Genomic DNA, 15,684 nt, shown 5'->3' with positions numbered 1-15,684 from the left:
GCCAAACACTAAGGCATAATATTATAATGCTTACATAAATCTTTGGATGTCCGGATGTATTCAGAACGTAAGTTATGCGCGAAAGTGCAAACTTGTGCAATTTTTGACACTTTTAGTCCCTAAACGACCCAAAAGTTTATTTTAGCATACCAAACCCCTCAAAGCCTATTTCTAAGCTATGTAAAGGATATTTAGGGTATGTTTAACTTATGGACATGTTCCGGAATGTTCGTTACAGTTCAAATTGGCATACTTTCGCAGTTTGTCAAGTTTAGTCCCTGTAAGCGAATTAACTTGTTTTTGCCATACCAAAGCCTTCAAAACTTATTTCTAAGTTATGTAAAGGTTATTTAAGGTATGTTAAGAATATGTTGATGTTCCGGAGTATTTGTCGCATTTAAACTGAGTACGTTTACGCACCAGTTTGCGTATAATTCTCCAGAAAGCGACATAAAGTTTGAAATAGAACAAGAATTGATATGTGCAAAAGATACACATATTTATACAAGATCCCAAGTATGAAATACGATATTTCATCGGCTTGGTATTTGTTTGATGGTCGTGGTGACACAGGTGTCACATAGGAACATAGTCTATTAATGTAATGTGTCTATTTCTCATAGACTTCACCCATGGAAATATCCTCGCTTGATTTATGTGAAGTGAATTTTTTGTTGTAGTGGACCTTGAAAAATGTTTATGCAATGAAAACCTTTTGACCTGTCCAGTTTTATTTATAATTTGTTCAACATGAACAAGAGGTTTTCGTGAGAGGTCCCTAGTGATTGTAGACTTAGACTCGAGAAAGAATCCTGGTTCACTACAATCGATGCTCTGATACCAATCTGTGTACGATTTTCACGGATCATAAAAGTCTTCAGCACATATTCAATCGAAAAGAACTAAACATGCATCAGCGACGTTGGATTGAATTGCTGAACGACTATGATTGTGAAATAAAGTACCATCCGGGCAAGGCGAACGTTGTAGTAGACGCCTTGAGCCGCAAGGAACGAGTTAGAACTTTTAGAGTTCGAGCATTAGAGATGACGATTCACACGGATCTTACCACACGAATCCATGATGCACAACAAGAAGCGCTCAAGGAAGAACATATTCAAGCAGAAACACTTTGGGGCACAGAAAAACAATTAGTACCGAAAGAAGATGGAACTTTATACTCTGTGGGTAGAATTTGAGTTCCACTCTTTGGCGGCCTTCGAGATGTTATTTGGAGGAAGCACATAGGCCCAAGACTTGAAAGAGTACTATTGGTGGCCTAACCTCAAAAAGGATATCGCGACTTATGTCGGGAATGCTTGACTTGCGCAATGGTCAAGGCAAAATATCAGAAACCCTCGGGTTTGCTACAACAACCCGATATTCCCGTCTAGAAATGGGAACAAATATCGATGGACTTCGTTATGAAGTTACCCAGGACTTCAAGAGGCCACGACATGATATGGGTAATCGTCGATAGATTGACAAAGTCCACACACTTCTTGCTGATTCAGGAGAAGGATAGCATAGAGAAACTAGCAGAACTCTATCTCAAAGAAATAGTGGCTCATCATGGAGTGCCTATTTCAATCATTTCAGACCGAGACGGTCGCTTTGTTTCAAGAATTTGGAAGTCATTCCAACAGGTCTTTCGATCTCATTTAAATCTAAGCACGACCTTTCATCCACATACTAACGGCCAGAGCGAACGGACAATCCAAACACCCAGAGATATGCGCTTCGTGCGTGTGTTTTGGATTTGGGCGGCAACTGGGATACTCATTCACCTTTGGTTGAGTTTTCCTACAACAACTACCATACAAGTATACCAACTGTATCATTTGAAGCTCTCTATGGTTGAAAGTACCGCTCTCTGCTATGTTGAGCGGAAGCAGGCAATAAACAACTAAGTGGTTCGAAATTAGTCCAAGAGACTACGGATAATTTTTTTCAGATCAGAGATCGTATCGAAGCGGCTCGCGATCGACAAAAGAGCTACATAGACAAGAGACGGAAGCCAATACCTTTCGAGGTCGGAGACAAAGTCTTGTTGAAAGTCTCGCCTTGGAAGGGCGTAGCAAGGATCGGTAAGCGTGGAAAGCTTAACCATCAATATGTAGGACCATTTGAAATCTTAGGAAAGATTCGCACCGATGCCTACAAGCTGAAGTTACCAGAAGAACGTAGTAGTGTGCACGATATGTTTCTTGTGTTGAATCCCAAGAAAAGTCCAACGCAAGAAACAGTTATCATCCCGGAGGATGAGGTTCACATTGATAACAAACTCCAATTCACCAAAGCACCTGTTGAGTTCATGGACCGAAAGGTCCAGAAAACATGAATGAGTTGTAATGTATTAACAAAAATTCGTTTGAACTCTCGACACGGACCCGAATATACTTGGGAACGTGAAAATCAAACCAAAACCAAAATACCCCCACCTGTTCGAGAATACACCTGCAAAGGATGACTCAGCTTGAATTTCAGGACGAAATTCTTAATAACAGGGGGAGAATGTGACAACTGCCACTTTCCGCAAACTTTCATACACTTAAAGTACTCATTTTTAGCTACATTTTTATGCATTTTGAACACCCGAACTGCATATTTCATAACATACACTTAGAATACTCATGGAATACTTACCTAGGAAGCACATGATTCATTTTTATTGAATACATTTGAAACAGTTTAAACAATGCATCGAAACTACTAGAAAAGCACCTAGTAAACTAATATTCTGACGAAAACGCAGGATCCGCAGAAACCATCTAAATGACATCTTTAGGACTCAGACAAAAGTCCAACATCTAACATACATTAAACCCTAACTAGAAATGCAAGGGTTTGGTTTAAAACCTTCCCGAAGTCCGATAACACTCAAAACTACCCGAAAAGCACTAAAAGCGACAATTTCAACACTTTTTCGCAGAAATTCTGCAAAAATCAGCTTTTTAATATTTTTGAAACATGTAAAAATGTTGTTTAACATAGAATTCATATGAGGATACCTTCGGGTATCGTCCGAACCAATAACTACATCAATTCACACAAGTTACACAAGCTTAGCATTCAAATAACGACTAACGGAAACAAAGCGAAACGAATATCCGAACGATATCGGATCTTTTTTTAGTGACCATCTAATGCTATTTGGATCATTTAAGACTAGTTATGATCACTAAACATCTTGAAACAATTAAAACACTTAAACATCTAAGCTTCCTTACCTTGTTTCTACAAAAACTAACACTTGAAACTAGTTAAAAAAAATTCACAACGAGACCCTAATGTGGGACCCACCTCCTTTGCCCACTTGGTAAAATATCCTAGATATTTACCTCTTGGTTGCAACTTGTGCAAGTGGTGAATGTGGTGAAAGATTATAACCACTGGTTACTTGATTTTACAAAGCTCATTACCACAACTTTTCACCTTTTATTACACACACTTAAGAACTCTCTCAATCTTCATCTTTTTAGCCAAGAACACCCACCAAAAACCTTCACTTTTTAGCATTTCCTCGATGATCAAGATGGAGCTACATGGATCTTAGGAGGATCTAAGGCAACCACATGTAGAAACAAGCATTTCCTTCCATTCAAGAGCCTTCAAACCTCAAGATCAACGTTTTTCTTTGCTTTTATCATCATCTAGATCATTCCTAGCCACAAGTGCTAGAAGTGAGCCTTCTAAAATCTCTTTTTCTTACTTATTTATGTATATATTGTTTAAAGAACGTGTAATAAACTAAACAATAATACAAAATAATATGAAAATACAAAGAAGCAAAATAAAAATCATGATATAAAAGTTTTTTTATGTTGTGATTTAAGGATTATTAATTGCATATTTGATCTAGTTTTGATGATTAGCTTATGAATAACTTGTTAGATGATGTTTAAAAACAAAATCTAACAAGGGTATATGAAAATGTTTAAGGGTTTTGTAAACATAAATGTTTAGATGGATGATCAAAATCTTTGATTTTGTTAAAGTATATAAGGTTTTTCACTAAAAATAATACTTTTACAAAGTTACAAAAAGAAACATACAAGATGGGTTTTTATAAAAAGTTTGTTAAAACTAGAAGGAAAGCATGGATTTTGAACTAGTTAACTTATGTTATGATCATACCAAAACCCTACATGTTATTGATTTCATCTTGTTAAGATTTTGATATAAATCTCATATGTTTTTATTAAGAAGAATATGAGAAGATTTGTTGGTGATTATATAAGAAAAAGATATATCTTATATAAACATGGCAAAGTATATATTTCAAAGGAAATATGGCCATTTTTCTTAAAAATAATAAGTTATAAAAACTATTATTTATGACAAAATCTTTATTAGATTAAAAAGATTTTAAAGAATAGTTTTTATAAAAGCAAAGTTTGATATAAATATATATTTTTGAGAAAATATATATATTTAATTAACTTAACAACTTATGTGCTATGTGTTATTTGTTTGTATTAGTTATATGTATGATAACTATGAACTTGAATACAATGGTACAAATAAACACAATGTACATTTCGACTAAAGTCTTACAAGACTACATGTAAATACGCCTTAAAAACAACTTACGGATATTCCGAGCCTTCGGAAACAACTTATGGTCAAAACGGACGACGGGCGAATCTATAAACATATCGCCATTCCGAGGAGTTACTACGACGCTTAGGCGATCTTTCGACACGGATACATATATATTACCATTAACAAAAGTCAAAATTTTAGAAACTTATAAAAACTTATATGTTTTCTATTTAACTAAAAACTCCATGTATGGTGATTTTTATAAAATGAAAGATGTTTTATAAATGAGCTTATAATTACAAATGGGCTTATTTTTATAAATGGTCTTATACTTACAAATGAGCTTATTTTTATAAATGGGCTTATATTTACAATTGGGCTTATCTTCATAAATGAGCTTATCAAAATACTTGGGCTAAGCCCAATAACATGAATACATGGGCTAAGCCCAATGTCAAAACATATGGGCTAAGGCCCAATAACATTAAGCCCAATAACATGATGGGCTAAGACCAATGTCAAAACATATGGGCTAAGGCCCAATAACATTAAGCCCAATAACATGAATACATGGGCTAAGCCCAATGACAAAACATATGGGCTAAGGCCTAATAACATTTGGGCCCAATAATATTTAGGCCCAATAATATTATGGCCCAATAACATAAATTCATGGGCTAGGCCCAATAACATTAAGACATGGGCTCGGCCCAATGACATATAATTGATGAAAATACAATTATACAATTTATTCATACAAGACATGAAATCAAGAGGACAAGACCCGATGATACAACTCACAAGATACAAGATTACATATATATATTTGGTGAAATATATATATATATATATATATATATATATATATATATATATATATATATATATATATATATATATATATAGGGTAGGGATCCTAAGAGAAGTCCACCCTATATGAGAAACTTGAGAAGCATTCTGGACCACACATTTTTCTAAGCCTTTCGTAATATACACATATGTATAGTTTAAAATTGACTATATACATATATGTATATTGAGTTATACACATATGTATATAGTCAATTTTAAACTATACATATGTGTATATTACGAAAGGCTTAGAAAAATGTGTGGTCCAGAATGCTTCTCAAGTTTCTCAACTAGCCTATCACTTCTCACATGATCCTTTTCCTATATATATATATATATATATATATATATATATATATATATATATATATATATATATATATATATATATACTAGGTTATCACCCGCGACTGCTTTGCAGGTAGTTTAATTTTATTAGCTAAAAAATTGGTATTTTTATTAAAATGTAACATATTATATCATTAAACTTTAAGACAAAAATGTTGAAATACATAAAAAACACAAGAATATAAGAACTTGTTGAACAAATACAAAATAAACCAATAGGTAACATTAATATAACAGGACAAAAGTTAAAAGTCAACGAAAAGAAAGAAAAAAATATATATCATAAGTTGCCAAAAATCTCTTTGTAAACGACGTTGGCAGTTTGATTTGTTGGTTGTCCTTCATCGTCGAATATTAAAATCTTCACACCATCTCTCGTCTTAACTCTTGATAGCGCAACATACAGTTGACCGTGCGTGAAAACAGGATCTTTTAGATATAGACCAACTCTAGATAATGACTGTCCTTGACTTTTGTTAATGGTCATGGCAAAGCATACGGATAACGGAAATTGTCTGCGTTGAAATTGAAAAGGGATTTTTTTGTCTGAAGGTATCATGTTAATCCTCGGAATAAAAACCCTTGATCCAATATTTCCGCCGGATATTACTTCAGCTTCGATTACTCGTTTACCAAGAAAAGTAATCTGAAGTCTAGTTCCATTACATAAGCCATTTTGTTGATCGATATTTCTGAGAAGCATTACCGGAACTCCAACTTTTAGTACTAATCTGTGATTAGGTAAACCTGAAATCTTAAGAGCATTGAGATTTTCCGTAGAGTATAAACTTTCTTGAAACGGATCAAGCATTTGCTCGGTTTGGCAAATACTGTCAGAACTCAAATACTCCTTCTCTTCACCGGGAAATAACGCTAGCAACCGGTCGTTAATGTCGTGAACTACTTCATTTTTAGGTGCTAGGATTGCTCGTTCTGAAAAAAAACCGGGATTCTTAAACTGTTCCATTAGCGAAGGATAGACAAAGTCAATTAAACTTTGAATCGGATCAGATACATCATTGATTAACAAATCTTCAGGTATCTCTATAAGGGTGTCACCATCGTTATCACCACCAACTTTTCCTTCACCAATATCAGGTAGCCATTTGGCGAATTTTTCAATTGATTCCATATTCGAAGTTTGAGCTCCGACAGTCAGTCGCATGTTTTTAGTCAACTTTAACAATTTGCACTTTGACCATATATATGATGAGCTCAAGGATGCATTCACAATTTCCTGTCTACTTCCATTAGGAATAACTGGAAGAATCTGTCTAAAGTCACCACCAAAAACGATAACTTTACCGCCGAATGGAACTTCTGAACGTATACTTGTACCACCTGAAAAAACATCTGTCATTGACCTATCTAAAGCCTCAAAGGCATGTTTGTGGACCATTGGTGCCTTGTCCCATATAATCAACTTTGCCTCCTTAATTAAGTTCGCAATATCACTTTTTGGCTTAATATGACACATTGAATCCTCTGTTAGATTAATGGGTATATGAAACCTTGAGTGTGCGGTCCTACCGCGAGAAAGAAGTAAGGACGCAATACCACTTGAAGCAACGTTTATTACAATTTCACCTTTAGAACGAACGGCTGAAGATGGCGATGAAAAAAACTTCTCAATTAAACTACATTATTTTAAATACGATCCAAAGTTGTCACTTAAAGATGGCGACGAAAAAAACTTCTCAATTAAACTACATTATTTTAAATACGTATACGTATGAATTAGTTCGCAATTATGTATGGATAATTTGTAAGATGATAATAAATTCAAAGTATGCAATAAATAATAGTAATGTTATTTCAAAATAACTAAAACAATTATAGAATACCTCTGCCTGAAATGAGGTTGACAAACCACGTTTTCCTATATTAATAAAAAAACAGTCAACATATATTATTAGTTTTATTCGGTAAACAATGAAACGAATCACATGAAAGTGTTATTTAAAAAAATAATATAAAATAGGTAAGTAAAAATTGTACCTTTGTAAAGATTCACAACACCGAAGTGAACATCCATCACGACATACTTCTCTCGATTTTCAGCGTTGAAGTAGGCATGCATCCGAATTGCAAATTCATCCCAAAGTGTACCAATAATCTGGTGGTTCCTAAATATGGAACAAATGAAAGTATACGTAAAATACATATCAATTATACAATATATCGAAATAAATAAATGATTAAGTAAAGAACTCACTCAAGATCTTTAAGCTTAACATTCAATCTCTTCCCTTTCGTACCATCCTTTTCGTTGGTGTCCTCTAGATTGAAACAAACCTCAACATATCCTATAAAGTCTATAAATAAAAAATAAGTGTCAATTATGAATAAAAATAAAACAAAAAGAAATATCAGGAATTGCTTAAAACATGTTGAATTAAATGACATACCAACTGTGGTATTAACTTCAAGTCGATTTTGGACAACGTCCTTGAAATTCACAAACTGAAGTTATACTTAGGCCCGTTCCAATCTTGACTTTTTTTGAATCTGGGTGAAAAAACTGAAAGTTAACTTCTGATTATTTTTGGTGTAGTTGTAGGTTGAATTGTTGGGTGCAAGCGATGGTCTGGTTATCAGAAGACATTCATCCAGCTTGAAGTATTCCTGAAGTCTTGGCAAAATCCTATGCATAAAGCTAGCCTGAATCTGGTGACCCTACAAAATATCAATAAAAATTAAGTTATTAAATAAAAAAAAATTAAGGAGATGAAGACCCATACTTAATACATAATATAATAACAGTATAGTAAAAGTTGATAAATCGTACCTCTTCATCCATGCATATCATGTCGACACGATAAGTTTCAGTCGGACGGCCGTGCATCATTTTCCTCCAAAGGGAAACGATCTTCAACTTGAGCGTGTAGTTGTTTGACAAAGGATTGAGATTGTTCAACATGGTTATGTTTTGAGGTTCCATATTGAAAACTGATATTTCAATAGGTTTAAGAAATCTAAACCGTGTTTGAGCATGAGGTTTTGGAACTTGTATATATAATAAAAAGTAGGGAGTTATTTTAAGTATTTATACAAATTTAAATATGAGAAAGTTAAATTTTAAAGTTACCCAAAATAAATTTTTGAGAATGGAACAGGTTTGATTACCAAAAATAAAAATCCGACTTACTTCTAAGTTATCTTAGAAAGAGAAAAAAAATTCAAATTAAAAAAAAACACAATTAAGGAATATGAAATCCCTTCAAATCGGCACTGATTGGAGTTTTAATTTAGAAAAATATGTTATCTTTGATAATTATAGAAGAAATATAATTTATTTAATTTACCAAAATAAGAATTTAAATTTGATTAAGATTTTATTTATTAACTTTGAAATTCAAAATTATTTAAAAAAATCATACAACCTTAGCCTATAAAGTATCACTGGCGAGTATAATAAGTATATTACCCCTTCATTTCTTAATATTAAAAAATAAGAAATGTTAACTGATGTGATTAAACAGGTCATACAAATTAGCCATGTTCACTCAAAATAATTTATAGAAAGTATAACTTCAATTTTATGAGTTAAAGATACATTTGTAGACTAAAATTAATTTATATTAGAAAGTAATGAAAAAATAATTAGAGATTTTTCAAATATATATGGGTTACTTTTCTTAGAATCAACGAAAATTCACAAGTTTTGTGGTGGAACAAAAAAAAAACCCTGAATTCCCGCTATTTACTCGCTATGGAGGCGCCAAAATCAGATAGCGATGAATGAGCGCCTCGCTACGCTATCCGCTATTTTTACACAATATGCATGTTAAATTAATATTTTTACACAATATAGCGCTAGCTCACTAAGTATATGAACTTGCCGCTTAGAGTCTTAGAGGGGAGGTCTCATTCGGACTTTACCAACCAAAATTATCTTTGGATAACACGTAAATGAGAATTATGATGAAACCATTAAAACAAAGATAATTAAAAAGTAATTTACTCTCATTTATTTTATAAAATGTTTTCTTAATATGGTCCCAACGAATAATAATATAGCAATAAAAAAAATAAAATAAAAAATAAAAAATAAACACAATAGAAAGACTCACTCACATGATCAAAAAGCTGGTTAACCCAAGTCGTCTTCACTTTGATCTCCATTGATTCTCTGGTCAAACCTTGATCTACAGCCATCAATGTTGCCGCCATTGCTATAGTAGATGATCGATGCGCCATTATATTCAAATCTACAATCAAAAAATTAAACATAACTAAACTATTCAAACAATTGAATTGAATTTCCACAATGATCATTAATAATAAACTTGCCAATTGTTGCTGCACATATAATCTGCGAAATCATCGACACCAAATCTCTCGAAGACGATTCGTTACACAAACACGAAACAAAGTAACCGATAAAACGAAACGGAGTAATTGAACACATTCTCCAATCCAATGTGGTTAATGTCACACCCCGACCGCATATAACATGCAACCGCGGCGGAAACGTCGGGGAGTGTTGGGACAGAATTAATTGTTTCAAATCCATGGCAAATGAAGTTTCGTTTTATTTATCAAATATGAAAGTATACATTGTTTAAACAAGAACCAAAGAGTACATAACATAAATTAACTAGTTCTTGTCTCGTTTTAAGTCACTAAGGCACAGGTCCGCCTACGTATGTCTTGATAAGTCCTATGCATCATCTCCTGAAAACACATGTGAAAATAGGTACGTCAGCATAAAAATGCCTATGAGATACATAGGTTTTGTGAAAACAGAATTCATGACTTATGTTTGAGAAAATGTTTAGTCATGAACCTTGTAATTTGCTTTGTCTTGTAAATCATTTGAAGAACGGTAAGATCAGATGATATGTATAATAAGAGAATAGTGTATGCTTAAATGAATAACCATGTAAAATGAGTCTGTAAGATAAGTTGTTTGTAAATCAATGTCTTGTGAAAGGTATGTTATTTGTGTAAAAATGATATATGTCTCAAAATTGAAATGATTCAAATAACGCTACGATATGTAATACCATACAAACACTTATATATAGGAAGTACCAGCGGCGTATCCACCATGCTTGTATCATATTACACACGCCTCGTTACTTATATCACTTACTCAAACCAAACCATCAAGATGTAATGTTTAACAATTGTAGAAATGTTTATGTATAGTCAAATGTCTATTGTCAAATGTAATTCATGTCAACAGATACAACTGGTTCACACGGTTCAATGGTTACAAACGGTTCATATAATTAAAGGGTTAAGACGGTTCACATAGTCAAATGGTTACAACGGTTCAAAATGTAGTATAATGTGTTCATATGCTGGATGAGCATATGCAACGGAAATGCAATGTAAAACAATGTACTAAGTATGCACACAATGGGCGTACGTAGCATGAAATGTATTGTAAAGTGATGTACTAAGTATGCACACAATGGGCGTACATAGCATGAAATGTATTGTAGAGTGATGTACTAAGTATGCACACAATGGGCGTACATAGCATGAAATGTATTGTAAATCGATTGTACTAAGTATGCACACAATGGACATACATAGCATAAACACAATGAAATCATGTACTATATATGTACTAACGAACATAATAAGCATATGATATGAAAACATTGAAAGCATAAAAGTAACAAGTAGGCACATGTGTTCCACCCCAAAACAGTTTGGAAAACAGTAAAAGAGGGGTATATGTACTCACATGAGATTGCTTTGAAGTTCTTGTATAATAACCAAATAACGCTAGAGATCACGGATATCAACGGCACCTAATATAGGTAACTATGTTAATATACCGGACCTAAATCGGAGGATCGGATAGTATGCGGGTTCGTAAACCAAACGAGTATGGAGACTCGTGTAATATGGTTTAACAAAGCCTACATACTAAAATGAAACCTATCCTAAGTGCTTACGACCCATTACGACCCGTTTAGGTAGCTTATGCTACTTTAACGCGTCGTTCGCGTAAAATGCGTTTGGGACGCCTAACGTCGTGACCATAAGGTATAACCTCGGAAGGTTACAGCTATGGTCACCTAATGTGTTTGGTCAGATCCTAATGATCGACCAAATGGGTCGGGTTCGAAAGTATAAGCGATTGTTTAGATCGCTTACCTTACGACCCTATATAAGCACTATACTACAAGTGACGAGCTAAGCATGTTAACACATGCTTAACTAAGTTTAGAAAACTGGTTTGGTATCAAAACAATCGGTTTTGATACTCGTGAGTAGTTTAGTTACAAAACACACAAGAATGCGCATTTTGGCCGAAACTACGACTCGTCACTGAGCCTAGATAACGTGGTGATCAGTAGGTGTAGTCACTAGGGACTATAACCATCGTGATCACGCTCACGTTATGAAGTTCCAACGAACTTCGTGTTGACCATAAGTGGTCAACGCGGAAAGTCAAACAAAGTTTGACTTTAGCCCTAGAAAGCGATTAAAAGAACGAAAGAACACTTACGAAGGGTCCCCGAAAGCTAAACTTGATCCAGGAGCTCAGGTATGAAGCAATAGCATCAACTTAGAGCTTTTTGATCAGTTTTGTGGGTTTTAACACAAATGGGGGGGGGTATTTATAGGAAAAGCAAAACCGTTAGGATCGTTTATTGAATTTCGTGCCATGATCTCAATCGTACACTTGTCAAGATGTTGTGGTAGCTTATTATGACCTTAACCCCAAAGATGGTGAAGGGGCATTGCCCTTTGGAGTGATTGAAAGGCCAAATTCAGCCAAAAAATGAGTTTCTGCATCTGCAGGGCTCACGCGGCCCGCGTCAGCATACAGGCAAAACTCAGGCGGGCCGCCTGGCCTTGTCTGATCTGCACAACTTTCAGAAATGACAGTTTTGGTCCCTGTTGCATATTTAAGCCATTTTCGACACTTCTAAGGCCCGTAAAGCCAACTTTAAGGCCCTAAAATGATGCCTAAACATTGTGGACATGAAACATGCTCAAAAATATTCCGGATGTCAGTTCGTTTGGTCGTACGAACGCGATGTTCGCTTAATTACGACGGAATGCGCATAAGCGCGAAAAACGATCCAAATTGCGCGACGAATGGATTTTTCTCATGCCAAACACTAAGGCATAATATTAGGATGGTTACATAAATTTTTGGATGTCCGGATGTATTCAGAACGTAAGTTATGCGCGAAAGTGCAAACTTGTGAACTTTTTGACACTTTTAGTCCCTGAATGACCCAAAAGTTTATTTTAGCACACCAAACACCTCAAAGCCTATTTCTAAGCTATGGAGAGGGTATTTAAGGTGTGTTTAACTTATGGTCATGTTCCAGAAGGTTTGTTACAGTTCAAATTGGCACACTTTCGCAGTTTGTCAAGTTTAGTCCCTGTAAGCGAATTAACTTGCTTTTGCCATACCAAAGCCTTCAAAACTTATTTCTAAGTTACGTAAAGGTTATTTAAGGTTTGTTAAGTATATGTTGATGTTCCGGAGTATTTGTCGCATTTAAACTGAGTACGTTTACGCACCAGTTTGCGTATAATTCTCCAGAAAGCGATATAAAGTTTGAAATTGAACAAGAATTGATATGTGCAAAAGATACACATATTTATACAAGATCTCAAGTATGAAATACAATATTTCATCGGCTTGGTATTTGTTTGATGGTCGCGGTGACACAGGTGTCACAGTCTCCCCTACTTTAGGAAATTTCGTCCCGAAATTTATTCGTAGGAGTCTATTTGTGACTCTGCCAAATAACCATCAGCGATATGCAAGGCAATATCCTGTCATTTCCTTAACGATCATTCTTCAGAAACGAAAATGAACAGACGGAGTCATTTTCCTCAACGAGTATTCTTCAGAAATGGAAATGACGGAATAAGCAAACGGATGTTCATTTCCTCAACGGTCAAATCTTCAGAAACGAAAAATGAACAAACGGAGTCCTTTTCAACGGTTGCTTCATCAGAGTTGGAAATGAAGGATTACACAACGGATATTCATTTCCTCAACGGGTAAATCTTCAGAAACGAAAATGAACTAACGGAGTCATTTTCAACGGTTGCTTCCTCAGAGTTGGAAATGAAGGATTACACAACGGATATTCATTTCCTCAACGGGTAAATCTTCAGAAACGAAAATGAACTAACGGAGTCATTTTCAACGGTTGCTTCATCAGAGTTGGAAATGAATAGGGTTAACTCTAGACACATGACAGAACTTGCTGTGATTTCTGTGCACTAAATTCCATAATTATGTATGCATCCATAATTATGTAATCCCTTGCACAGTCCGCACAGTTTGTTTTTTAATGTTTTGGGGAAGGATATCAAACTTGTGATGAGGGTGACTAGACTTCCATCGGGTCCTTTTAATTAGATCGACATGGGATCTTCTTAGTTAGGCCACCAAGGAGTCCTTTCAGCTATATCATCACATGATATCCCTAACCAGATTTTTTTTTGGATCAATCTGTTTAACTAGACCACTCAAGGGGTCTAATTATGAAGTAGTACTTTATAATCCAAGGGACTTAACTATAACGTAGAAGTCCATTGAGGATTTTTACGTAGTACCTTTGGGTATCCTACTAGGAATCCTTTATACGAATGATATGGAAGATTCTACAAGGATTTGGATAACATAATTTGGATCATACAACAACAAATAAGGGAACACATAAGCACAAAGTCACATAATTGTTTAACTTGATTATAATTTGTTATTAACTTGTTATCGATTGAATACAGATATGGGAACCAGTCGACGGGCCTCAATGTCCACTGGGATCTATCTGAGAAGATAGGAAGATCTCCCAAAATTCTATTTTTGATTACAAGGAATCACCACATTCGAATTAAGGTATACAACAATTAAGGACTTACGGGAAATCCTTAGGTACCCTATTAAGGATTTATAGTGGTACTTTGGGTATTCGTCATGTGTTGTAACTTGCGCCTTGTACTTCGTTTTTCTTAGAAGAAACGGGTACTTAGGAATTTCGTGGAAGACGCAAGAGATCATAGAATGGGAGAATTTTAGGGGTAGTTTGTTCTTCAAGGAATACGGTTTCTTGATTGTCGGTATTGTAAGGGATATGTCGTTTATACATGCAACCACAGAAATACATTGCAATGTAAATAAAAGATTTATTTATAAACAACGATAACAACTGTTTCTTGGACCTTGACAACAAAAGAAAATAATACATAAGACGTGATTATTTCTAAACGATGTTGTCTTCTAGTCAGTCAGATGCTCATCCCTGTGCTGGATTTGCATTAGCAAGCTTTGGGCAATTTCTTCGGAAATGACCCATCTCGCCACAGTTGAAACAAGAGCCTGGTATAAAACGACCTTGAGCAGGATTGTTGCCAGCTTGGTTTGGTGCAGCTGTAGCTGGGCAGACTCTTGCTGTATGGCCTATACAAGTTTGGCATTTGCGGCACTGTACATTGGCGTGATGATGGAGGCTACATTGGTTGCACAAGGGTGCAGTTCCATTGTATGGTTTTCTAGCAGGGGTTGAGCTGGTTGGTTGGGGACGGCTTGACCATTGTGAGCGACCACGACGAAGTTCTGAGAAGCCTTTCGCTTCTTTGACTTCTTAGGGGATTCAGTCTGTTCATCCATGGTCTTTGATTCCTCGATTGGGTTCGATTCCCTGACCGGTTTCTTGTCACCTTTTCGGAAAAGTTTACCTTTCCTGATCTTTGATTCAGTCAAGGTTGCAGATAGCTCAATGGCCTGTCTAACTGTAGTAGGGTTGCTACCAGTCACAATGTCTTGTATTGAGTCAGGGAGGCCATCAATGTACTTTTCAATTGCCTTATCCAAAGGTGTAACCATATTCGGGCATAACAAACTTAACTCCTCATAACGATCCGTGTAGGCTCGATGCTCACCGCTAACTTGCTTAAGATCGTCGAACTCCGTTTCCAAGGCCCTGATCTCGTGACGAG

General features: G+C 35.2%; 1 protein-coding gene and 1 long non-coding RNA gene across 2 annotated transcripts; both read right to left on the bottom strand.

Annotated features, from left to right (window-relative positions):
• Positions 1-6,025: 6,025 nt before the first annotated feature.
• LOC110875859 (ATP-dependent DNA helicase pif1-like) lies at positions 6,026-7,780 on the bottom strand. The gene is made up of 3 exons (XM_022124054.2): positions 7,744-7,780; positions 7,590-7,624; positions 6,026-7,369 (listed from the first exon to the last, which is right to left on the bottom strand). Exons 1-3 carry the CDS (start codon positions 7,778-7,780, stop codon positions 6,026-6,028), a joined length of 1,416 nt encoding a protein of 471 aa, XP_021979746.2.
• Positions 7,781-7,782: 2 nt separating this feature from the next.
• On the bottom strand, positions 7,783-8,779 carry LOC110874408. Its single transcript, XR_004866670.1, has 3 exons — positions 8,154-8,779; positions 7,961-8,060; positions 7,783-7,871 (listed from the first exon to the last, which is right to left on the bottom strand). It is a non-coding gene; the product is annotated as an uncharacterized LOC110874408 (long non-coding RNA).
• Between the last annotated feature and the right edge of the window lie 6,905 nt (positions 8,780-15,684).

Source organism: Helianthus annuus, chromosome 9, assembly GCF_002127325.2.
Source record: "Helianthus annuus cultivar XRQ/B chromosome 9, HanXRQr2.0-SUNRISE, whole genome shotgun sequence".
Lineage (NCBI taxonomy): Eukaryota > Viridiplantae > Streptophyta > Magnoliopsida > Asterales > Asteraceae > Helianthus > Helianthus annuus.
This window is presented reverse-complemented; position numbering and strand designations above follow the sequence as displayed.